This window comes from Falco cherrug, chromosome 15 (genome assembly GCF_023634085.1).
Source record: "Falco cherrug isolate bFalChe1 chromosome 15, bFalChe1.pri, whole genome shotgun sequence".
NCBI classification, from domain to species: Eukaryota; Metazoa; Chordata; class Aves; order Falconiformes; family Falconidae; genus Falco; species Falco cherrug.
Window position 1 is genome coordinate 15,873,535 of NC_073711.1, and position 24,199 is coordinate 15,897,733.

The 24,199-nt window shown below is 44.0% G+C and overlaps 2 protein-coding genes across 2 annotated transcripts; both read left to right on the forward strand.

Moving 5' to 3' along the window:
• The first annotated feature begins 2,488 nt into the window (after positions 1-2,488).
• Positions 2,489-7,093, forward strand: LOC129737432 (adhesion G-protein coupled receptor G4-like). Its single transcript, XM_055727694.1, has 3 exons — positions 2,489-2,579; positions 5,677-6,294; positions 7,038-7,093. The coding sequence occupies exons 1-3, from the start codon at positions 2,489-2,491 to the stop codon at positions 7,091-7,093; spliced, it is 765 nt and encodes a 254-aa protein (XP_055583669.1).
• Positions 7,094-18,952: 11,859 nt separating this feature from the next.
• On the forward strand, positions 18,953-22,035 carry LOC129737434 (adhesion G-protein coupled receptor G4-like). Its single transcript, XM_055727696.1, has 3 exons — positions 18,953-19,133; positions 21,552-21,717; positions 21,825-22,035. The coding sequence occupies exons 1-3, from the start codon at positions 18,985-18,987 to the stop codon at positions 21,999-22,001; spliced, it is 492 nt and encodes a 163-aa protein (XP_055583671.1). The 5' UTR covers positions 18,953-18,984; the 3' UTR covers positions 22,002-22,035.
• The last annotated feature ends 2,164 nt before the right edge of the window (positions 22,036-24,199 follow it).

The following is a 24,199-nucleotide window of genomic DNA, read 5'->3' on the forward strand; positions in this document are numbered from 1 at the left end:
TGTTGTAGCTCTTAGGGGAGAAACCTGAAGTCTGGAGTTTATACGGGGGTAACCAAGAGGAGGAAACAGATTTGTCAGGAAGAAGGTGAAGAGGGATGGCTAGATTCTTTAGAAAAGCAGAAGACAGGGACAATTCCATCTTGCTTGGAGACTAGAGCATCTGGAGGAGCAGGATGAACTGCAAAGTTAAGCAGTCTTGGGAGGTTCAAGCTGTCTCCAGTTCCTCTTATGTCCCTAATCAGACCCAGTGAGGGAGCTGAACTGCTGGGAGCCACTGCCAAAATATATATGATCACACTCCCGCAGGAGAGAGGAGCAAGCCCTCCAGGGCTCTGTGCAAGCCACTTCATCCCTCTGGACCTAACTCACAAAATTCAAGACTTAACCTCTAGCTAGCCAAAGTGACAGTCGCGCAGGACCATCCTTTCCTCATGCCACTCCCTCCTTAATCTCAACGCACAAAGTCTTTCTCAGTAGCAAGCAATATTTAATACTTTTACAATTATATAACTGATTTATAAATATAATTAAAATTTATATAACTGACAATAACTGATCAATTTCTTGCAGGAGGGAAGAAAGATACTGGTTGATCTTTACATTATAGTGCTATATACTACAAACAGAGGCTAGACAGCTGTTGTGGGAAAATTGCAACCTCTTGTTCTTTAGTTGAAGTCACTTCTGAATGAGAAAGAAGGGGAGCTCTTCAGGTCAGCTGCTTCTTTCTAATTTATGCTTTATAATGCACCATGATCTGGACTTTGCTCTGGACAAAGCTTAATAAAACCCTGTGACATAACAGAGCCTGGGAGCATAATGGTTTGTTTCTTAAATGTTATTGCAAAAGTCAACAAATCATTGCTGGGGTAATAAAGGACAAGGTTGGGAGCAGAGATTTGTTGTCACAGCAGGTTTTCCAGGACCTAAGAAATGTGAGTTCAGAACAGAAATCACTCGCTCTTCATTGCCTGAACCACTGAAAACATCACAGCATCCCACCTGATTTTCTCTTCATATTTCTCTTCACTGGTCTTCTGGCATCTGGCAGAAGAAATAGTGTGGAGCACCTGGTAAAAATCTGCCTTCATTTCTGTGCTACACAGGGAGGTGAGTTTTTAAGCAGCACCTTTTAATGACTATGTTGTTTTTAGGAGAAAGGATGAATCATCCGAAATATGTAACAAGTCCTGCTTAGGTACCACAGGCTGGAAGCATGGTGATTTGTTCCTTAAATGGTACTGCAAGAGTCAGCAAATAATTTCTGGAGTAATAAAGGAGAAGGCTGGGAGAAGAGATTTGTTGTCACAGCAGTAAATGGAAAACATTCCCTAACTTCCTAAGTGTTGTAAAGCGCAGTTCTAAAAGGAAACGGAGTGAGCTTTACTAGTTCAGGTTTTTTGATAATTGCCTGATGTTTATTTTACATGTCTGGGCACAACGGGACAGTTTCCATTTTGCCAGTGGTGAGTGCAGTAACCCTCGGCGGGGAGCCCCAGGGGAGGGCTGAGGGCTGATGGCTGATGTGAAGCCAGGCGGCTCCTGGGCCGCTTAGACAATCTAAGGGCCTCGTCCACCCTTACAGCCATTTCATGTATCTCCTCAGTAGCTGAAGATTTAACGCAGTGTGCTCCTAAACCAAGAATAAGCCCTCGCCTTTGATAGCTGGTGAAGTGAGTAGAGACAGCAGAGCACGGGGGAGTGTGCGGGGCACGGGGGGGCAGGCGGGGCGTCTCAGGCATCGAGGCTCTCTGTCCACTCCGTTGCTCTGCTTTAGCTACAGTCATCTTTGAAGCAACTTCAATCAAACTGAAGCACAAAATAGGACAAACTCCTTTGAATTTAGAGTGGCAGATTTGGATTTTGCTTTAAGGGTTCAGTGTATGCTTACACCCTGGAACTAGCCCTTCCCAATTACAAGTATGTTCCCAGGGCTTAATTAAACTGATGAAAGTTTGTCTGTAGACAAAGCCCAGTGGTGAGAACAAACACTTTTTTTGACTGTGCTGTCCGTGAGCAGCCTTGTGTCCTCTTTCTCCGCACGCCTCTCGCCCTGTCTGCTGCCATCCCAGAAAAGCCTGTGGGGTATGACCGTGGGTCAGCACATCCAACTCGACCTCACCGGCCTTCTTGTTTTCCCCACGTTTGTGGGAACTTCACCACTTCGGACATGGACTCCTTTTGTCAAAGCAGGTTGAAAGTTGCCAACAGGTTTGCAGATTGTGAGAGATGGACAAAACACACACAGTGTAATTGTGGGAAGCTCATCGCTTTTAGAAACCAGCAGGAACCAGAGGGTTTGTGTAGCTGTGACCTTCACAGAGACTACTGATCTGGTGACTCAGCTTGGTCGTGGGGAGTGAGGACTTCTGGGCTCCTGTGCTGTGAATGCCATTTCAGCAAACTGCAGGAGCAGTGTGAATTTCTCAGCCAGCTGTGTGGTAGGGGGGTGCTCACCAACATCTTGCTTTCAGAACATGCCTGAAGAATGAAGAGGCTCATGTGTGGCCCTGGACACCGCTCTTCTGACAAGGCTCTTTACATCTTGATGGTTGCTGCTCGTCTTTTCCTCCTGGCAGGTACAGTAATACCCCTCAGGATTAACCACAGGGATGGTGCTGCCAGTGGGCTCTGGGCATCCCCCAGCCCAGGGGATGTCTGCTGGTTTCCTGCTTTGTGCACACACAGTGTATCTATACAGGAGCCCACTTTCCTCTCATTCGGCTCCAGTGCAGCAGTTATTCTTGCTCTGGACCTCTCCCTTCTCACTGCAGCTGGTACTGGGGTCCTTGTCTATCCCTGAGCATATGTTGGCCTGCAGACCTACAGGTCTGGGCATGATGCGCACCCTCTCCTGGGATGCTGGCTCAGTCTGGGGCACAGATGAGTCAGTACAAACGAGAAAATATGGCAAGGAGTGAAATGTCAGGTTTTGGTTGCATCACAGCTGTTGTCCATGTTGGGAGGTGAAAAGCCTCTTGGCTTTGCCATTTTCCATTGTTTCCTTCCTGGGTGTCTTCCTGCAGTTCTGTACAGTTTTCATGAGTTTTACGTTGGTTGCTGTACAGTAAGAGCTGTGCATTTACTCACTTCATGGTGTTCTGGGAAAAGCATGAAGCTACTGGGAGAACCAAGTTACCCAGTAATAATTCACGCCCTGAGTCAAACACAGTAAGCTGTGCTTCATGAACACACTCAATACCCTTTCTCCACCATAAATCCCAGCAAAACAATAATTAGTTCTGTGTTGGGTTTTTTTTTATTATTTCTTCCTTCGGCTTCTCCTCGAGAACAATACAGGGCACAGAGATAATTCATGCTTCTAAAATGCACCCTGTAGCACTGGGGTCACTTCCAGAGCGCAGTGCAGTCGAGGAAAAAATAAGCTCTTTCCAAGTACAGCCTGCATAATAAAAAGACTGATTTAACGTCTGGGTCTTGCCAAAGGTACCCACTTTCTCAGCTTCGGCAGCAGGTTCCCAATCCGGCTGCTGTAAGACAGTGGGAGGCTTGACCCCTGAAAGGGTGATTTCTCAGGATGTCTCAGCAGAGGTGCAATGGTGCTCTGGTCACTTGTGGAATGGGTGCCAGTTCTGCCGATCGTACATCCCACAGGGATTCCCATCCCTTGGAGAAACCCATGGGAACTGGCTTCTTACCCTTTTGGGGCCCTGCAGCTGCTGGAAAGTAGGGCTGAAGACGGCTGCTGCATTTTCTTGTGCTGTAATGAATTACTCACTGCTCGAGCTATAATTGAGTAGCTACACCCACCTCTCTGCATCTCCTAAAGCTCCGTCACGGATCTTCTCCTGCAGCCCCAGCACCGGCCATGTGATGTCATGTGCAAGGGCTTTCTCCCACTAAGGCAGAGGCTGGCGTGTTAGCGGAGAGGAACCGAACTCTCATCCCACCCAGGGCCCTCCACCGAATGATGTTATACACTGCTGTTCCGAGTCCTACGCACTCCCACTCAAGGGGAAAATAATTATTTTGGGTGCAAACCACTATCTTAGTGGAGTTGCAGTGGTGGAAGCTAGACCAGGATGTGAGTGCACGCTCCGCAACACACCGAGATGCTCAGTGGAGCTGATTTTATTGCTGAGACAGACATGAAAGACAGCAGTGTTATGCGTAATAGAAATGTTCTCTTTACATTTCAAGTGCACAAGGTTATGCTGGGACAGCAATGCACCACTCCTGGTCACCTACAGAGAATTAGACTCTGCAGATAGATCATTTCCTACTTGCCTCCAATTTGGAGCATGTGAAGCAGATGGGGAGAAGTGCCAGCTACTTTTGCAATCCACAATGTGTATGACCTTTACTAGAAGTGCAAATAGTCGCTGGAGATTTATTGGTCAGGTTAGACTTAGGGGGATTTATAATGCCTGATTTGCTTGGCTGGCAATCAAATTTGGAAAAATTTAAATTCATTTGAGGAAAATGCTGTAAAAAAAAGCCCCTACATGTGCTTATAAAAGACTCGACATAATGGTAATTCTTATCTAGAAGAAATATATCCTGAATCAGCGAAGCACATGGAAACACATGAGTGTAATGGCAAATTAGAGATGCAGATCACCTGTGCAGGAGGGGCCTGCCTCACAATTTGAGTGTGATTAATTACCATTCTGCTGGTGCACGTGGGGCCACCTCCCCCCCTAAAAAGAAACACTCTGTTGGTGGTGGACGGAGCTGGTGGGAAGATTGGCTCCTGCCTTTGGTGACCACGTGCTGCTGCCTAAATGTGTTGCCTGTGGAGCAGTGCTGCTCCGTGGCTTTGTGCGTGGTCACAGGGGTCGGTGCCTGGGAAAGGGACGTTGTTGCAGCTGGTGGTGACTGCGGTGGCACTCACGGAGTAGGAGGCTGTGGTAAATTCAGGAGCCAGAATGGAGGTACGTGTCTTAGTGTTGTGCTGTGCTGCCTCCTGTCCAGATATACAAGACACTTAACCCGGAGTGCAAAACCCAGACAAGCGGAGGGAAATACCCTTCACATCGCTGGTGCCCCTGCCAAACTGCTCCAGGGATGGAGGCTGGCTGAGTTAGAGCTATTGCAGCTACTACTCTGCTACTCTGAAGTCAGAGATGGGGCCACATGTGAGCAAGTTACTCACTGCCTGTGTAGGTCTGCGGTTAGTATTACTCAGGGAGGTTGCCTCTGTCAGCAAAACCTTTTAAGTAGGTTGTAAAGATATAATGAAATAATTTAAAGTAATGAAGAAAAAAGATGCCCAAACAAATTATTGAGCCTGAGAAAAGGACAGTCTACATGATTTTTATTTTTAGCAGAAAGCTTGAACTAAAAACTGCAGGTTGGGGGTGTGATATGTCATCTGGGAGCCAAACCTGCAAACAGCTCTTTACCCAGAGCGTGCTGAACCCAGACCTTTGCACTGGACACCCATACTGACCGGGCCATGTGGACCCTAGACCTGAATTCAGTATTGATTCCTATTTGGCATGTCTTGGGGACTTCAACTGTTCCTTTGCAGAATGAAACTCTTCTCTTTACTGGTAGTGTGCTTGGTCTCAGAATTAAATTTCTAAGGCAGTAGAAACTAGAAATAGCAACATTCAGGGAAGTACTTGAATGAGGTCACATTGCAGCTTTTTCTTTGGAAGTGACATTTTTTTTCCCTTCTTTACCCTCTTTCCTAATGTTGTTTGCTTACAGAAGCACGTTACCTGCATGGAGAAAGACTGGATTTACTGGGAAGGAATGATAAGTACGTGTCTCTAGTCAACTTCAGCATCCCTCAGCTATGTCAGTTCACGGTATGCATTGACCTAAACCGGGCTGCAAATGTCAGCTCTTGGGCAGCCTTTTCCTATGACGCTAACAACACCTCCACCGACATAAATGACATAGAGCTCGGACTCTCTGGAGAAGACAAGCAGTTGAGACTGTATCTTTTCGGCACCAGACGAGACATTGAGATCGATCTGGCCCTTTTTGTGTGGTATAGCGTGTGCTTCTTGTGGGACACCAGGAAACATCTGCTGGAGGTCTATTGCAATGGTAATCTCGTGCACACCGAAAGCATTGGCAGCGCTGAGTGCCTGAAACCCAAGGGTAGCCTGGTGCTGGGTCATCTGCACAAAAGAAAAAATGGCTTTATTGTGCAGGTAAGCAGCAGCTTCATTGGTAGCTTGTACTACTTCCAAATGTGGGACCATGTGATGGGTCAGGAAGAGCTGCTGGAGTGCGCCATGGGCAATACTGTCAGCTGGAAGGAAGAGTACTGGAACTTCAGCAGCATCACTCCCGTTGCGGACCGTCACCTGCACTGTGGTGAGTCTTTGCAATATTTTGTCTCCTTGGAGCTTGTGTGTTGCTGGGGATCACACCCAGAGAGTAGGGAACCCTGCACTGCTCAGGACACAGGGATTGTCTAACAGCCTCCAAGTCGCTGCTGTTGTGGTTGAGGCCAGGAGTGGGCCCAGCTGCAGCCACGCACACATCGCCTGCTCGCCCCACACAGGCTTTTCTGGAAGCAGATGCACAGGTGGTGGGTGAGGGGAGGCGGGCAGGTGCAGGCTCTGCCGCTGAACTCCCTTGCAGGCTGCTGGCAGGTGGCATCTTTTAGATGAACCTCCTAGTGGCTCATCCTTCTGCTGGAGCACCAGCCTGCCCGGCACTCAGCAAGGTCAGTTGGATGCAGAAATTTTCTTCCAATATTTTTAACTAGAGCCATTAGTCAGATGATAGCAATCACTTTTCTGCAGGAATCCTGTCCGTTGTGTGCCCTAGATACTGCTTCATTGAAAAGCACCTTAGCAGTGGTTTAGGTTACCTTATCATCCAATCCTGATGTCTGTATGTACTACACGGTATTTAAAGTACACAGTATTAAAACAGAGGACCAAGATTGACTGACTGACTGACTTGTGTAAAACTAATGACAAGCTACGATATTTAAGTGCTCCACAATAATAGTGAGCGCATCTTCACTAATTGTCAGTAAGCTGATGGCTTCACAGGGAAAGCAGGGGCCCAGTTTGAAGTAATAGGACGTTTTTGGTGTCCACCTTGAGAATTCAAGGAGTACCCCGTCAGTCAGCATGTCTCCATCAAGCGCAGCACCTGCTGACTTCAGTTCCCACTGCGCTTTCCCATCTCCTGCTCCCAGGTTTCATTGAACCAGGGCCCGAGGCAATGAGAAGAGCATCAGGAAACCACCAGCTGCTGCCGAAACCTGTGCTCAGATGGATTTTCCCCCCACACACACCTCACTGCACAGCCCCTTGCTCTGCACCACAGAACTGGGGCACTAATGACAATTGCTGTGAGTTACAACCTTCCCGTCTGCTCTTGGCTCCCTGCCCCGCTGCCTTTGTCCCGGCAGTCCTCTTCCTGCACCGCCTGTTGCCCGAGCTATTTCCTCGCTTGGGTCCCTGACTGGGGGGGACAACACACATGATCTGATGATGAGGGGGCAGGAAGGCTCAGTTTCCCTTTTCCAATTAACACTTTGGCCCTTGGGCCCACTCGCTCTGTGGGGAAGGCATGTGCTTGGCTTGGCAAAGAGTTGTGAGCAGCTCAGTCATGTTTGCTGATGAAAAGTTTAGTACCTAAAATCAACGTCTCCATTCGGTGTTCCTGGATTTTGATTTTTCAGAAACAATAACCTGGATGAATTTGAGCAGCTTTTTAGTGAGACAAAGCACGTTAGAGAGAGGCTTTCAATGGTCAAAACACTTTTTCCCTCTAAAGCAGTCCCCAAGAACCAGGTGATTTCCTCTAGTTCAGATTCTCCAGTGCAGCCTGTATTAGACATTCAGTCTGGAAAACATTGGCCCAAATATTCAAAGGGAGCAAGGAGAAGCAGTAGAGTGTCTCACAAGTGATGAACTACACCAGCAGGCACTGAGGCTACTCTTGCCTATGGTGCCGAGAACCGCTGGGTCCACATTGCATTCCATACTGGGAGAAGGGTTACTGGAGTCTGATGTTTTCCCAAGAGCAATAACCAAGATGACTGTTTTGAAGTCCTAGTTACAACCGTGTTCATAAAATTTCATCGGGTTTGAGAATCTGTCATGTGTCAGACCTTGGCAAGACCTTTGCTTCCACTATAAATCTACTCCTTCCTATAATTAACTGAAATGCGTGAGCTAGCTGTTGCGCAGAGATGTACTGACAATGCGCTAGGTAGGGATAACAGTGAGTGCATAAATACATACTGAGATTTATGTCTGTCAGACAGGGGAAGCTGCGCTCGGTTGTAGTTTGTGTGGATTGTCCGTATGGGGTCATACATACTGAGTTTACATGAGGACGTCTGGAGCATGCGTATAAGAAATAGTTGTGCCGAAGTGTTGCTGTGTAATGAAATATCACAGGGAAGTGCCGTTTCAATGCTAATGTCACGTCTCACGTTGTTACTTATGCCCTATAACAACTGCTAGTTGCAAGGTTTGCTTCTTGTGTTTATATGTGTTGTTTATAGACCTGTGCATTGCTTGGTCCGCCTTGACGGCTGGCAGTTTGTGCAATTGTGCTGGGAAGTTGGGCAACCTGCTTTGTTTTGGAAACCTTAAGTTACTTTTGAAAAGCCAGGGCTCATTTAGACAAAGTGAGTGAAGCTTTTCATATGAATGTAGCAGGAAGCAGCCTTAAGAGGGTGTGTTAACATTTTAGAAGGGATATAATTGTCATTTATAAGGGATTATAATTGCACTGGCTTTGCTTAATAACAGGAGTAAAGTTATTGTTCTGCCTTTGCTTTTTCCCCCGGAGTTCTTGAAGATGATCCTTTTCTTTACCAGCCTTTACTAGAAGTGTAGAAGTAAAAGTGCATGTTCTCATCCTCTCACTGACTCACAGTCTTCCTCTCTTCCGCCCCCTACCTCACCCACACACTGATTATTTTTTTTTCTTAATTTTAAATAATCTGGGAGAGGGATGAATAGACAATATCTGAAAAAGACTGCTAATAATAAAGAAATGTATTTATTACAGTTCTCTCATAGGTTGGTCTAATTTTTGCTGCTTTTCTATTGGAAACCATACATATTTACAGGATGCCAAAACCCCCATTTATTAAATTATCAAATCAAAATCCATAACTAGGACTTTAAAAATGTCAGTGGTACAGTATTTTTCTAGCTTCAGATCTCATCTGTCATCACGCCTTAGCCCTCATTTCGTGAATGGAATTATATGCATGTTAATTAAAGCAAATTAAGTTACAGGATGCAGGTGTCTAGTCCCACACCTGCCTGCTGGTAATGATCCTTGACGTGTGAGAATAAACAGATATTTCGTTTCTTCAGGTGATAACGAGAAAGAGAAATAAATTAAAAACTGTGAAGTTGTAACTATGCTTCATTTGTCAGGAGATGAAAACAGCATTGTGATTTACATTTCTGATTAGAATGCGTTTGGGTTTTGTTTGGCCATTTCTCTATTATTATTTTTTTTTCCCTAGCAGATTTTTCTGATTCATCCTGACTGACACTGGATGGTAATCGTACATCACCCCTGAGGCAATGGTTTTTGAAACATCACACTGGTAACAACCGGAACTGAGCGGAGCCTGTAATCACCCAGCTATGTGCAGATTCCTCCTATCGTCTGGAGAGGATCTACAGCACTGTAACAGACAGGAGGACAAGTTAAACGCTGGGTGTGCAAATAGTTTGGTTTATGGCTTGCTAAATCATAGCCTAATACCATGTCTGTAGTTCTGTAAGGAAGGAGAAAAGAATTTATTCTAGTGCTAGGGCATGTCTGCACAGCGTTGGCCCTTCTGTGTTCTCATCACACTGCCTCTATGACAGCAGTTCTTAAAAAAAGCTTATAACGAGACACTCGTTTTCTATCAGCTTGAAACCAGGGACTAATTATTTGTAGCATCGCAGTGGTGCGTGCAGAATCCATCTCTGCCGTTCACACCACAGGAAGGCATAGAGGTTTCCCCTAGAAGTTTAAGCTGTGGGATGAAAGGCACTGGGGATGCTGGAGTATCTGCCTGTCCGCAGCACTGGGAGTCAGGTACTCCAGGTTTTGCTCATTGTATTCTCACGGTAGTAGGTGTTGTGAGGATGGGGAGGGCTTGGCATGCATGGGTGCTGTAGGAAAAAGCACATCCCCTTACTTTCAGGTCCTTCTGTTTTCTTTCAAGGAGTTGTTCTCTTTCATTTCTAGGTTTTTGCTTTTAATTTAGTAGATACTTCTGGCTTCTTGTTTTCTGCATATTCATGTGTATGTCTAAAAGCGTTAGCAGCTAGCTATTGGTAGGAGGTCTGTGCATTGAATATCTAGGTCTGTCTTGCAGCTATATGATCTGAGCCTGCGGATCTTTTCCAAATAAAGAATCAGCAAATATCCATTATATCGGGTCATGTTTCTGACCTACTGCAGGCAGCAAGTTTGAAATGGTGATGTGGCAGCTTGCTCCTGGACTTGCTAGTGTTTTTTAGTGGAAGAGTGAAGCCGAGTAAATTAGTCCTCTCTTTTTCCAACAGTTTAATACTATCTAAGAAGCAAAAGGCCCAAGTAAAAAGGAGAGACATCCAAATGAAAACCTAAGATTCATCAAGCATCACGGGAAAAGCAAGCTTGCTATTTTTACAGCTTTCTGTATGCCCTGGGAGCAGCAGAGGCTGTGCTATAGAGAGCACTGCTCTGCAAAAGCAGATCACTGGACAGTTTGATCTTTGGAAGAGCCCGTGCATCTTTCCTGCTTCCCACGCCGCTGCCTCCAGGTGTGGAGGAGCCTCCTGGCTCAGCTCTCTGCCAGGTTTAAGCGTGCTGCCTCTGCTGATGGTGCTGGGGGGGGTGAAGCTACTGTTTCCTAGAGCATGAGATGACACCAAAGCACAGACGGGCACCTTGGAGGAGTATTTTGGAGGCTGAAGGTCTGAGATGAAGACTGAAGGGTCTGAGCTTAGTCTACAAAAGCAAATCTAGGAGAGACAACTCGGAGCTGGACTTCTGCTAGATTTATTGTCCTCCTGCTCCGGTTTGACTTTGTGCTGAGTGCACAGCCTGTGGCTTAGTTTGTCTGGGAAGCAGATGCTTGTGTACTGTAGTGTGCCTGTTCAGAAGGGGCTTTTGACTTCATCTGTCCTTTCAACTTCACAAACTAATTTGAAGCTATTTAGGATAAAAATAGGAGGCTTCAAGTTGGTAACAGCCCCTGTTTCTGTTATTCTCTGTGGATGTATTGCCATTGATTTGAATGGGTCAGAGACGGGCTGTTATATTTTAAGCATGAATGATTCTCCTTACCTTGAACTACAGTAGAGAAAATGTTTTATGAAGCGTGGCCTTATCCTACTTATTTCCAACAGTGTTCATAGACATTTGGCTTTGTATTCATACGTTAAATTTATTTCTCTTAGTCAGAGTTAGAATGTCAAGCCTCTGACAGTCATGTGAGTGAAGGAAAAAACACAAATTACCAGCATAGCAAGGAAACGGTACCTCTAGAGCAAAGTGTTGTGATCCTGCTTTTCTTTCAACACTGAGGTCTGTATTGTTACACGGTGATTCGGTTCACTGCAATTTTCTGTAGTACATGTGACAAACATCACCCGGTTTTGTCCCTGTCTGCCTGGTGATGTGGCAGATTGCATGTGAAATGTAAAACTCCTATCTGGTTTGACAAGGTGATTCACTTCAAGGAAAATTAGCTACAAACAAATTCTTGGAATTCTTTACTTTGAAAACAGCAGGCAGAACAGCCAGCATTTATAATGGGAATCCTTATGCCAGGTTATCATTAAGCCAGAGACCATGATTATCAATGCTCATCTCACATGCATTACTGCATGTTAACCTGTTCGTGTTCAGCATTTGACAAATGCCTTTTCCTGAAGGCTGGCACAGGTTACATGAGCAAGAAGGGAACAGAAAGATAACCGCTCTCCAACACAAGCAATGAAAAAAGATAGCGTTGCATGAACTCTGGTCTTCCTTGTGATCTAAACTTTGCAAATTCTGTTTTCTCCCTTGTTATGCTGTAGTTACCCCTGGAGAAATAACCCCCCAGCCCTACACGCAGGTGTATTTTCACCCTGCAGAGGTCTGTGGAACAGCAGCAGCTCTTTCTTATGATGACCTTTGCTGAAGGACTCGCACCTCTCTCACGCCTGGACTATGCTCTTCCTCATGCTTTTGCCACTGCGGATTCTTAGGCTTTTTAATGTTCTTTTCAGCAGGCTCGGGTGAAGCATCCTCAACAAGGGCTCCCACGCTGCCTCCCTTACCTCCAACCAGTAGTACCAATGGACCTCCAACCAGTAGCACCAATGGTACCGTTCCACGTAAGTGCTAAATGGCTGTCTTAAATGCTGACATGATCATCACTGACACCACGCACGTGACAATTTAAGACTCAGTCACATATATTTAAGCTATTGCTGCTTAGCAAAGTGTTTGTATGTCAGCAGACCCTCCTGTCTCCCCCTGTGCTCTCTTGGCAGGCAGTAGAAGCCAAGTTGGGTGCACCCACAAGCACGAACCACAACTTGTTTGTTAAACTGTGATCACCACGTGTTTGGGCCCTTAGGCTCTTTCATAAGATTCCTAGCAATGTAGCAGTGATCTAGACTTGGACACTTGGAGTCTGGGGTTTCCCAAAGAGCCTTGGTGACCCCATGGGAATGGGAAGCACAGCTGGGGTTCAGCAGAGGGTGAGGAGATGGGAAGGGGTGCAGGCACCTTCCGTGCAAACTACAGGACGCATCTTACTTATGCTTTCTTCTTACAGTCAGCTTCTTTAATGTTGACATGAACTTCTCTCTTTTCTACAAAACTGAGAGACCCCCCAATCACTATGATGCAAGGAAGCTTCTTGAAAACTGGGTGAGTAGCTTGCTTTTCTCATTCTCATGTGTTTCTAGCAAGTATCAGATGATGAGGACAGCTGGTGCAGAATGCAAGCTGATAGGACAACACAGAAAGGAGTATCTGTGTAACAATATTGTGGCATTTCAGAATCGTGTTATCCAACGCATTTTTAACAGGATAAAATGAAATTCTGAAGGAAGGGAAGAGTGTTGACATTTTGCAAAAATTTTTAGCCATTTTCACCAGGATTTAGAATTTTGATGACAATTCTAAATTTACAAGCAGGTCTAGATAAAATATCAATAAATCAAGTTAATGAAAATGTTGTTTTCTTTCCAGTTTAATGTCATATTTACTGGAGAAGAATTTGTTGTGACAGACTTTAAAGTCAGGTAAGCAAGCCTCTGGCTGTACAGTGGCATCACCTTGACCCTCTGTCCTTTGAGCGAAATTGCAGCCAGGTTCCAAATACTCGTTTCACAACTGACCAGTCCCCTGACAAGGGTGTAAACCAAACCTCCAGATCTGTACAACTGCGATCACATGGAACACCCACATTTTTTTTACTGGGCTCATTCACCTGGAAATATATATCCTGCATAATGCAAGGCAAGTAGCTGGTGCCAAACTGAGATCTTTGGCCAGATCTATTGTTTCGTGGTGAAGGTTAAACCTCGCTGCCTCTGCAGTGTGTGAGCAATGAGTCAGGTGGGCTGATGTATCCGGTGAGCCCTCCTGGCAATTCCAAAAGTACAAAAATTTGGGACTTGCAGGACATGGAAAGTAGGGCAGAGCGCTGGTACCTGCAGGGATCATTCACATTAGTAGCTCTGAAGCCCTGTTTCAGCGATGGCGTGTGAGTGCAAAGGAGCCATGGGGTCACATCCATCCACAGAGCGAGGGTCGCAGACCGCTGCGGGCTGTCTAGTTCGTGGAAGTAGGTACACGCTGGCTTTTGTGTGGCAGTGCTTAATGAAAGCATATTACAGTTCCAAAACTCTGCTTGGAAACAACATGTTTTGCACAAGACTCCTCTGTTTCATACCTTTTAGCCCAATCCAGCTGTATTCATATCCGAACTGTGAGCAGCTGAGAGGGATATTTAGCAATTCATAAATGTATCACTTGTACAGATGTGGAGTTTTGTTAATTGACGCATATTTCAACGTCCTACTTTCTTTTCTGACTTCCACAGTTACTGCTTGCTTTACAAGTGACAATACAGTAACACACGGCACTGTTTACATGAGGTCAGTCTGATTCGGAAAACCGTAAGAGAAGGGTGGGTCCCATTCTGGAAGAAGCGTTTTTTGGCAGGGTGCATATCGGTTACAGCACTTGGTCTTGGCGATTGATGTGGATATACCCATGCTGAATTCAAGATAACTTCTCTGCTGCAAGGTCTGGCTTATTGTGGTTGCATGATTGATTTATTTTTTTAGGTGACAGCAGAATGGGGCATGTTATATTTATATGCCTACTATGCAATAATTATTCTACTCTCTTTTGCTTGCAGGGGTAATTATCCACAAAACAGCGCCTATAAGAGGACTCATGTATGTAACTTGTTATTTTCTGATTTTAAAACTTACTTTTCCTTATCTCTGCATAGAGGTTATAGTAGTTGCACAATCTAAATGCTTGATACTATTATGTTTTGTTGACATGATTAAATGTTGACCTACAGTCTGGTAGGTGTGTCCCATGTAAACAGTTGGGCTGCAGAGCCACTGTGTCCCCATAGATATTGGTGTGTTCTGTGCAGAGAAAGGAGTGCTGGACGTGCCCAGCACCATCTGCAGGCAGTCTACTTTGCAGTAGCCTTCTGGTGAGCACACTCATTGACTGTACAGACCCGCTCTGCTCTCTGCATGAGGCAGCATCAATGCACCATGATGTTCTGTTTTATCATGATGTACCCCTGGAAGTACTGTGAAACGGAGAGAGTCAGGTCCCAATAACATTTAAGGCAATAGGCTCTATTTTAATGAGCGCAATGAGTTTCTGCTGTTTGCTTTCCTTAAAATCCAACTTGTGCCAGTTGATTCTAACCAGCTTCTGACTTTTTGTGTCTTTCCATGTGAACTGAAGATGAAAGTAAAGCAGATGTCACAGCGGTAAGACCCATGGTTATGTTCTGGGTTTCCATAGTTGATGTCACTTACAGGATAAGGAGGAATTGTATCCCTCCTCAGCTGTTTTAGTTTCAGAATCACTGTGGAACCTTCAGTTGCGTAAATCAGAAAAGCACATGTGGAGTTAAAGCCACAATAATGCTTGATTTGGGGAAAGTATTTGAGCATGCAAGGCTTCCCTCTCATTCCCCGTATCTTGGGAAGCTCAGAGTGCTTCCACGGCAAACCAGGAGGTTTGTGCTGCACTAGAAGAGCTGGCTGTGAGCAGTATCCCTCACTGGGGCCAGAACAGTGAGCGGACAGTGCCCGAGAAGGCTGCCAGGATGAATCCTGCACCTCTTCTGCAGGGAATCCTAACTGCCTTCCGACCTCAGGCCAGAAAAGGAGGGGGACCTGGGTTCCCATCACCTTCAAGGGGTTGCAAATGGTTTACAAAGGCAATGCTGAGTGGGCAACAAATTGGCAGAGACAGGAGTGAGTTGGAAACGCTTGAAACATCACAGCCCCAAGGAAATTAAATTAGAGGTCCGTTGAGGTGCTCCACCCACAACCAAGACCTGGCTTCTTGCACCTTTCTGCCATGTCTGAAGCCACACCAAGAATGATACATTCTTTCCAAACCTCCTAAAGTCAGCAAACGTAGTTATCCAGAAGAACAGCTATTTTGAGAAGAAAGAGCTGGAATCCAGCGGAGATACTGAATGCAGTTAGTTAAATCTCAGTTTTCCAGGGAGCCTTGGAGTCTGTCACTGCTGTGTGGACACAGGGGTACTCGAGCACCTACCTCGTCGTTCTATGACTAGCTCGCTTCAAACTTTAAAAAGTGGTTGAAAATGCTTACTTGTGACAGAGATGTTCCTTTGCTAAGATAAAATTATTAGGAAACCTTCTGAGGTATTTACTATGAAACTATAATTTTTTTTTATTTATGTATTTTAAATGTATTCCCAATAATTTTACTTTAGAAAACATTTCCAGCTATAACAAGTGGCATTTAGTGACATTTGCCACAGGACTGCACTTTATGGTGAAGAAAATACCGACATCAATTATCCAATTCAATATAATTTTCTGGCTTACTCCTTAATTTTGTAGCCACTTATAATTGTGAAATGTAACTAATATGGCAGCCTTGTTTGTGTATCTATTATATTTGTAGCTACATCTGTAAGGCCATTATAAAGGCCACATCACTTGAAACACAAGAAGGGCTAAGTTTCAAGATCAAACAGTTGTTGAACGACATTTATGAAGAGGGACTGTTATCTTTACATGTGAAACCTGAAGATGTGGCTGTCAGGTCAATAGGTAATCCTTCATTAAAACCTCATTGGAAATGACATGTTTTGTAATTCTGGCTGCAAGTGTTTTATCAAATTTAAATTTTGTGGGGATGCTGGGCTAGAAAACATCCTTACAGGCAGCCAGCCTGACCTCATCTGATGCACAAGCTGTAGAACATCATGCAGTGACAGCCAGATCAAAAAGTTGAATCCCAAGGCTTGCAGTGATGGCAAGGTCAGGCTGACACGGCTGCAAACCCCAGAGTCCCTGCTCACAGCCGGTGCCCCAGAGCCTGGCTGTTGAGGGAGACTGGATCCAAGCACCAGCCCCAAACCCACTGCTGACATTCGCTTAACACCAGTGCACGTTGGCTCAAATGGCAACTAATCTCTTCATTGGCTCGGTTATAGTCTCTGTCGCTCCTTAAAATACAGAAGTAAGCCAGAGAGAAGAGCTAACGGCCTGTACCTGAAATTCAAAACCACATTTTATACCAAAGACTTACAAAAGATTAGCTGCAGACAAGAAAACTACAAGCCTGGAGGAAAAACACTGATGGAATAATGAGGGGCAGGGTGAAAGCACCTTCAGATAGATTAGAGGAGCCTGTCCTTAAGAACAGCTTGTGATTCTGGGAGGCTAACACTTCACCTGATCTTGTCTGCTTTTCTACAATCTTTTCCTCTTTTGTTTGATGAAATATTTAAACAAAAAGTTTTCTTGCAGCCAGTAAACTGGTAAAATATTCCTATCCAGTCTGCAATTTACAGCTTATTCCCATCAGAAAGGGAGGTCCAGAGAACAGCCCGGTCCCTGGGTGTTGGGGGGTGGGTGTGTCTTTTAATAGTCAAAAAAAAAAAAAAAAATCTTTTTAAAGAGCTTATGTATTTCTTCCTCAGCACTAATGGATTGTCCAGAAAGCTTTTCACACACAGCCTCCAAGGGGAATTATTCCTGGCCGCTAACAAGCCCAGCTACCAAAGTGGAGGTCAGCTGCAGGAAAAACCCCGCGCAGTCTGCTCAGAGGAGCTGGTGAGGGATGAGATCATTGCATTTTGGTTCTTGCAGGGGAAACAGGAGGGAGTGCCAGGCTTTGTGTGATGGGAAACCAGATGGTAGACTGTCGTGGCACACAGCAGTGCCCGTCCAGCATGGGCTGCAGGGAACGGGAATGTTGCATCGTTTCCATCACCTGCCGCAAGTGCAAGGCAGCACAACGGGAAGCCGACTTGCGCAGGGAGGGGAAACAGATTTGCCATAGCTTTTTGTGCAATCCCTTCATGGCTCTGCCCTCCAGTACCTCTAGATGCACTTCAGGTTGCTCTGGCACTTGGGCTCTGCCCCCACTCTGCTAAATGAGTCTAAGTCAGATCTGACTTGCAGTTTTCAAAATTGGGCTAATTAATTACGTTCTTAGCTACTGAATGGAAAATATGAGGAGCATTATATCTTTTTTCTTGTAACAATGTAGACTGTTTTCATTTTTCAGTGCAATTAATATTGAACTCGAGCAAGCTTTTTGGAAGAAACCAAATATGACCGAATGTAAATTACTGGAAGAACTTCCAAATAATATTTTAGACTTCCATGATATCACAATAACAGAAGGTAAGGCACCAGATACTTTAGTGATACAGTGAATCAAAGTAAAAATAGCTATATTTGGGTAATGCTTATGTTGGACATGTGAAGAACTGCAGTGATACAGTTATTTTATATGCATCCTACTTGACCAGTCATCTTAAAGTGTTTTTAATTAGATTAATTCTGAATTAACTTCAAAATTCCCTAGCTTTCTCTTTGAAGGCTTATCTTAAATTCTACACTTAGATTTAGAACTAAGTAAATAACCAATGAATGATGTGACAGGTTTTGCTTGTCTATACTCTGTTACCACATCAAAGTAGTTCATAATATCTCATACAAAGAAGCACAAATCAGTGTATGGAATTAAAAAGTTTGTGCTGTACCATATAAGCTCGAAGGGGATGTTTACCACCTGATTGTATCTGTTTTAAGCTATGCCAAATAGTGCCAGTGGTTTGAATGGTGAACAAAACCAATACTCCACCTACTCAGCAGTGGCATCAAATAATAGATCATTGAAGGATATCTGCAGTTGCATACAGTCTGTCTGACTCCCAGGGTGTAAAACTCTGTGTCTATAAAAAAATTATAGAAGGATGATGAGACAATGAATGGCAAATACAACCTTTCAAACTATACCATTCAGAATTTGCTTCTGCTGCTACACCAGTTAAGCAGCATTTGGGGGCAAGGACAGATCTTATGGAATTTTGAATTCACAAATGCTTGTAAACATGACCAAAGTTAAAACTAAATATTATTTACAGATAACCTTTATAACTCAAACGCAGGTGTTAATATTCTTATGAGAGGTACATTTATTTCTTCCTTTAAAATACAATCTGAAATATCCAGATTTTATTTTGAAGTTTTTGCCTGTTTCATTGACATTTTGAGGGCTTATTGACTTATTTTTAAGACATAATTTTGAAATAGATTAGAAGCATTATGACTATATAGGAAGAGAGGAGAAGCAAACTAACTCCTTGCTTTATCATAGAGACATGTAGCTATATAGCTATGCCACATAAATAATCTACTAACTCCTTGCTTTATCATAGAGACATGTAGCTATATAGCTATGCCACATAAATAATCTATATATTTTTTTTTTTTAGAGAATGCACAAGATGTTGTACAGCGTATTTTATACCTCTTGCCAGATGCAACACTGCATATGGAAGAATTAGAAATCGTTGCAAGTAAAATTTCTGATATCACAAGGCTTGCAGATATGAGCATGACACTTGCAGAGACTATATTGTCTATACTAAACTATATTTTGCTGCAAGAAAAAGATCAGAACGTTAGAAAAATGACCAATAGGTAAGTAAGATAACTTGCCCAGAAGTGGCTTCCTAAGCTAAAACGGCACCATGGAGTAATTCATTCAGTCTATTAAACTATCACCACAAGAGTTAGCAATTTCTGTGCTTGGACCTTAAACATGTTTGAGGTTCTTGGCAGTAGAAATTGGTTTTTGTGCTGTCAAAGGTGCTTTTAGTAGTCCCAGTCCTGCAGAAGTCACCATCAGAGAGTTGTTCTCTGTGGGCACTGCAGCCTGGAGGCAGAGCGGGCAGGCTGCCTAGATGCCGTCTCATCTCAGAGGTGATCTTTGCAGCTCAGCAGTAAGATCTGTTGGCAGGTCAGCCTGGAGACCCACATTCCTTCTGCCAGCACACCAGGCTGGGGTGCTGTACCTGTGCTGATACAGATTTTTCAAACATAGCTATTCAGTGTTAGACTTCAAAATCTACGTTTAGGATCCTACATCCATTATGCAATTCTCACACATGGTAAAATCGAGGTTGCCAGATAACTTTAAAAGCATCTCTCTCCTTTGAGATCTTAAAGGTAACTCAACTACCTGTTTTTGAAATGCCTGGCTTCTGTTGCTGAGCAGAGCACTGTTCAGAAAACTACTGCCAGCCTTTACAAAGGCAAATGCAGGTACACAGGGTTTGCCCAATTCTGATTTGGGCAAGACAGCTCACCCACTTCTCACCACACGGCCTGAGGCTCCAAAGGGGAAAGATTATTCTGCTTTGCACGGCCCAACGCTAGCCAGCAGCGTGAGAGATGCTGTGTTCATCATATTAAAAAGCCTTTCAGCATCTCTCATCTGAAAGACTGTGCCCATCTGCAATTTTCTGTTTCACGTAACGTCAAACGATATTTTAATAAGAACTATTAAAATAAGAAATATTAAAAGCGAGAAAAGCTTTCCGCTGAAGTTCTAGGTGGGGTGCAGCCTATGCAATGGCCCAGTTCTTTGCACTGAACAACTCTGCATTGCCTTTCCGAAGTCAGGAGTCCGCAAGGAGGAGTAGACAGAAATAGCTTAGCAAATCTGTCAGAGAGACAGCATCGTGATCCTTCTGGCTGTGTGCTCCCTCTTCAAAGTCTACTGCACTGCAGCGTGGGGAGTGGGGGCTGTGATAGCTGCCAGCACTCAACACCTCTGCCTTCCCAAATAGGCTGTGGGGTTTTTTAAGTGAAATATCCATTACTTTGAATGCTCCTCCTGTGAAATGTAAGGTTTTAGGGACAAGGATGATATTCTCATAGGCCCTGGATTCCTGATCCTTAACGGAGACGGAGTTGGAATGTACAAGTTGTAATAACGATGTCTTCACAACTTTAGTGGGCAGAGAGTCTTGGGTATTTAAACTTTTCTCTAAATCAGACCTTACTTTAAAACCGAGGAGAGCACAGCCGCTGTGGTGATACCTGACAAGTGCTAGAATGACATCCTCACAAGAGCTATTATGCTCCTTCTTTCAGGCCTCAGTAGAGATTTGGGATCCCAGATAATTTGGGAAAGTTGAACTCCAGACTTGGTGGCTCTAGGGCAGCTGTGGTTGAAAGGATCCCATGGGGGCCTTGTGTGTCCGGGACTGACGATGCATGAAGATAACACCAGCCCAAAGAAGGCCGGGAAGGTTTTCCTTTAGCCTGTTGGGGCCAGCTGTCTTGCACATTTTCAGCAAAGTATTACCCGTTCTTGCATGCTGCTGAGTAGCCTGCCGGGAGTCCAGGCAAGACACAGAGCTGTCTCTGACTCTTAATACCCGTGAGCATTAAACAACCCTAATTTGCTGCTTCCTTTACGTTCCAGCCTTTTCTCTCTACTTAGACTAAACCCCACCGAAAGCAGGGCCCAGAAAGCCTGTGAAATCTCCATCCTCAGAGGTATTCAGAGCTTTACTGGATAAGAAGACCCTGAGCAACTGACCTAGCTTTAAAGCATGCCCTGCCCGGAGGAGGTGGGGAGTGGGAGGACAGACCTCCAGAGGTCCCTTGCAGAGTGAATTATTCTGGCTCTGATATTTTACCTGAGGGTACAATTAGATGATTGCAAATAAGCAAATTAGTAGGTTTTACACGCTACTGCCTTCCAGATGAAATACCGTATTTGACTGGGTGTGAATATTGCCTCAGGTCTTCCCAGAACCACCTTGTGCTGTCCCCACAGGAGGGTTTCTCCCACCTGCCAGGCTTCCAGCCTACTGAAACATGCTAACTCAACTGCTTGCCATCACTTGACAAGAAAACAATTGCCAGAAAAAATGCTATCTACCCCAAAATGGACTGATTCCACTCCAGTGATTACTTCTTATGATCATAAATCAGAGCAGAGGTTTTTAGCTGGTTATCTCCTGGATGCATATTATGAAGCTAGGAGAGCGTTTCAAGAGATGTTTCTTTTTCTTTTTTTCTTTCTCGATGCTGCTCTTGGTAAAGTATCCTGAAGACAACTGAAGAGATAGGCTACAAGGTGACTTACACAGAAAGACAGGCATCTGTTATAACCACCTCCTTGGCTTTGCTGGTGATGCACCCAGATCCCAGCGTGTTTGGAGGGCTGGCCTTTGGCGTTACCTCCTACAACAGAGGCATGGATCTCAAGGTGAGAGCAAAGTATGACTGAACCAGACAATCCTTCTGTTATTTTTGTGCTGTTGTGTCTTTGACCGAGGAAGGCAGCTCTGAGCATGCCACCTCTCTCTCCTGCAGATCAATGTTCAAGAAAACCCATTCAAAAAGGCCATGGCCTCGGTGTTTTTGCCAAAATCACTGAAGAAATTCCTAGGGATCGAGCACGCTGACCCAGACAAGCATTCAAAGATCCAGTTTAAGTTTTTTGGCACTACTTCACTCTTTGTGGTAACTACGACTCCTAACGAATGCTAACACAGCAGTTATCAGTTCGGCTGTTCTTAGTGTGTACAGAAGAAAAATCCCAATAGTGTCATCGGTTCTGGGCACATTTAGCATCAGACTGATGGAGCACTAAGGAATGTGCAGGGAAAATGTACCCAGGCAGCAAAACCTTCTCTGTAGCAAGGATGCTCTGAGAGGTGCCTGTAGACCTTAGACTTTTTGTTCATTTTCTGTAGCAGACGTTCTAATACTTCTGTTCTGTAGGAAAAGAACGCACCCTAGTCTTCCTCTGATAGTAAGCTCTCACTTAAGGAACATGCATAGTACATGTCAAATATCATGAAAATAATTTCAAGATTTATGTCTCCATTAAAACAATAGCAGCACTGATACGCAGCATTTAGGACTATTCTAGTACTTGCTATATTTTCTTTACTTGGGGGGTGGGTGAGTGTAATTTAAAAGAGACATTTCTTTTGGTGTGACGAAGCATACAGTGTGCTGAGCAATGCTTTTCACGCAGAAGAAGCATTCACAATTGTGTCTACTGTCTAATGAGCTTAATGATGTACAACTGGATGTTTTGATGTACTGAAACGATTATAGAGCTTTCTCAATCCAGCTGATGCATCTGAAACTGTTCTGCTTCAGCTGATGTGGAGACTGTCGCTGAATTTGCAGCTAACTACATTTTCTAATGAAGTAGCAAGTAGCTAAATTACACGAGGCATCCCATGGTGTTCAGCTGATCGTTTTTTCAGAGAAATACAATTTTAAAAAAGGGAAGCAGGGAAGAGCTTGGAGTCTTTTTGCATGTGTGTATTTTTCTGCTGCAGGATGACAGTTTAACAAAGGGGAGGTTGAATACTTACGTTGTGAGTGCCAGCATTGAGAATGCATCAGTTCAGAACCTTAATGAGCCTGTGACAATTACTCTTCAGCACATAGACCAAAATACGGTAGGATGTGTTCATTTCATCAGAGATGTGTTGAAGTACAGCCTGTTTCACTTAGCCTGACAATAAACCAGCAACAGCATAAATAAGATTAAAACATTTTCCTGTCTGACCTCTCGAAGACATATCAACCAAAACATTGACAGACCACACAGATCTCAGTGTTTAATTCCTGCAGGTTAGAAAAGCATGGGCCTCCACTCTAAATCCGTGCTTAGCAGCAAAGTTCATTTTCTTTGTTTCCTTGTTTTGATCTGGACAATTTTTTTTCAAGGAATAGTTTATTTGCTTAAAAATGGCAGGTTTTGGATGTGAGTGAAATGATTTGTAGTTGCTCCAAACTCAGCAAATTGTTTTAGTCACCAAAAGAGGTAGATTTCAAAAAAAAATCAAAACATTGCACAGATGTTTTCGAAACTCCTTTGCTTTGTTTTGTTTCAAAGTTATGTTTCAAAACTAAAATCTACCTTAAATTATTTTTAAATGGGCATGGGTCAATGTTGTCCATGGAGTGCCACCTTAGCATTTTTGTGCTGCCAGTATTTATGGTCCAGCCTCCACACCAATATATTTCAAATCTTGGGCAGAACAAAATTATTCACTGAGATGAATTTAATTAAAGTTCAAGTTAATGAGGGCTTGAAAATGCTGCTTTTATGGGAACATGCTCTTTCCATGCAGTTCTAGCAAATAATATATACCCAGAAATTTCTTCTAGATTGCCCCTCTCTTCTGTCATTTTTACTCCACCAGACCATCTGGCACCTCTCAGATTTTTCTCCTTGACCTTTTAAGAATATCCTAATTAAATATTTAATGAGATATCATCCTAACCTACATCTTTGACTCTCTGCCTAATTATATTTGACAGTCTACAGATAACATATCTTAACAGCTTATCTGTTAGGGTGGCTTTCTGTAAACTCTGCACTTTATTAAACTTCATTAGTAATACAATAATAATAAAAGAAGATGAATCTATGCCTTGGGAAAGTTTGCTGCAGCATTATGAGTAATAAACTACAATGCCCCCAAGAGAAAACACTGCATTGAATACTTACTTAAATCTGTTCATCTCTTAGGTGTCTTCCCTGCCTGGTTTCAGAGATGCAGAGGAAACACTGAAATTGTAAAATAAAGGTTGTCTTGTGTTGAGAATTGTAGGGTTTTTTACTGTATAAAATCTCAGGTTGTTATTCTAGGTCTTAGTCATAACTTCTGAATTTCACCAGTCATTTGGCGTGACCTCTCAGGTACCACATGAAGCCAATG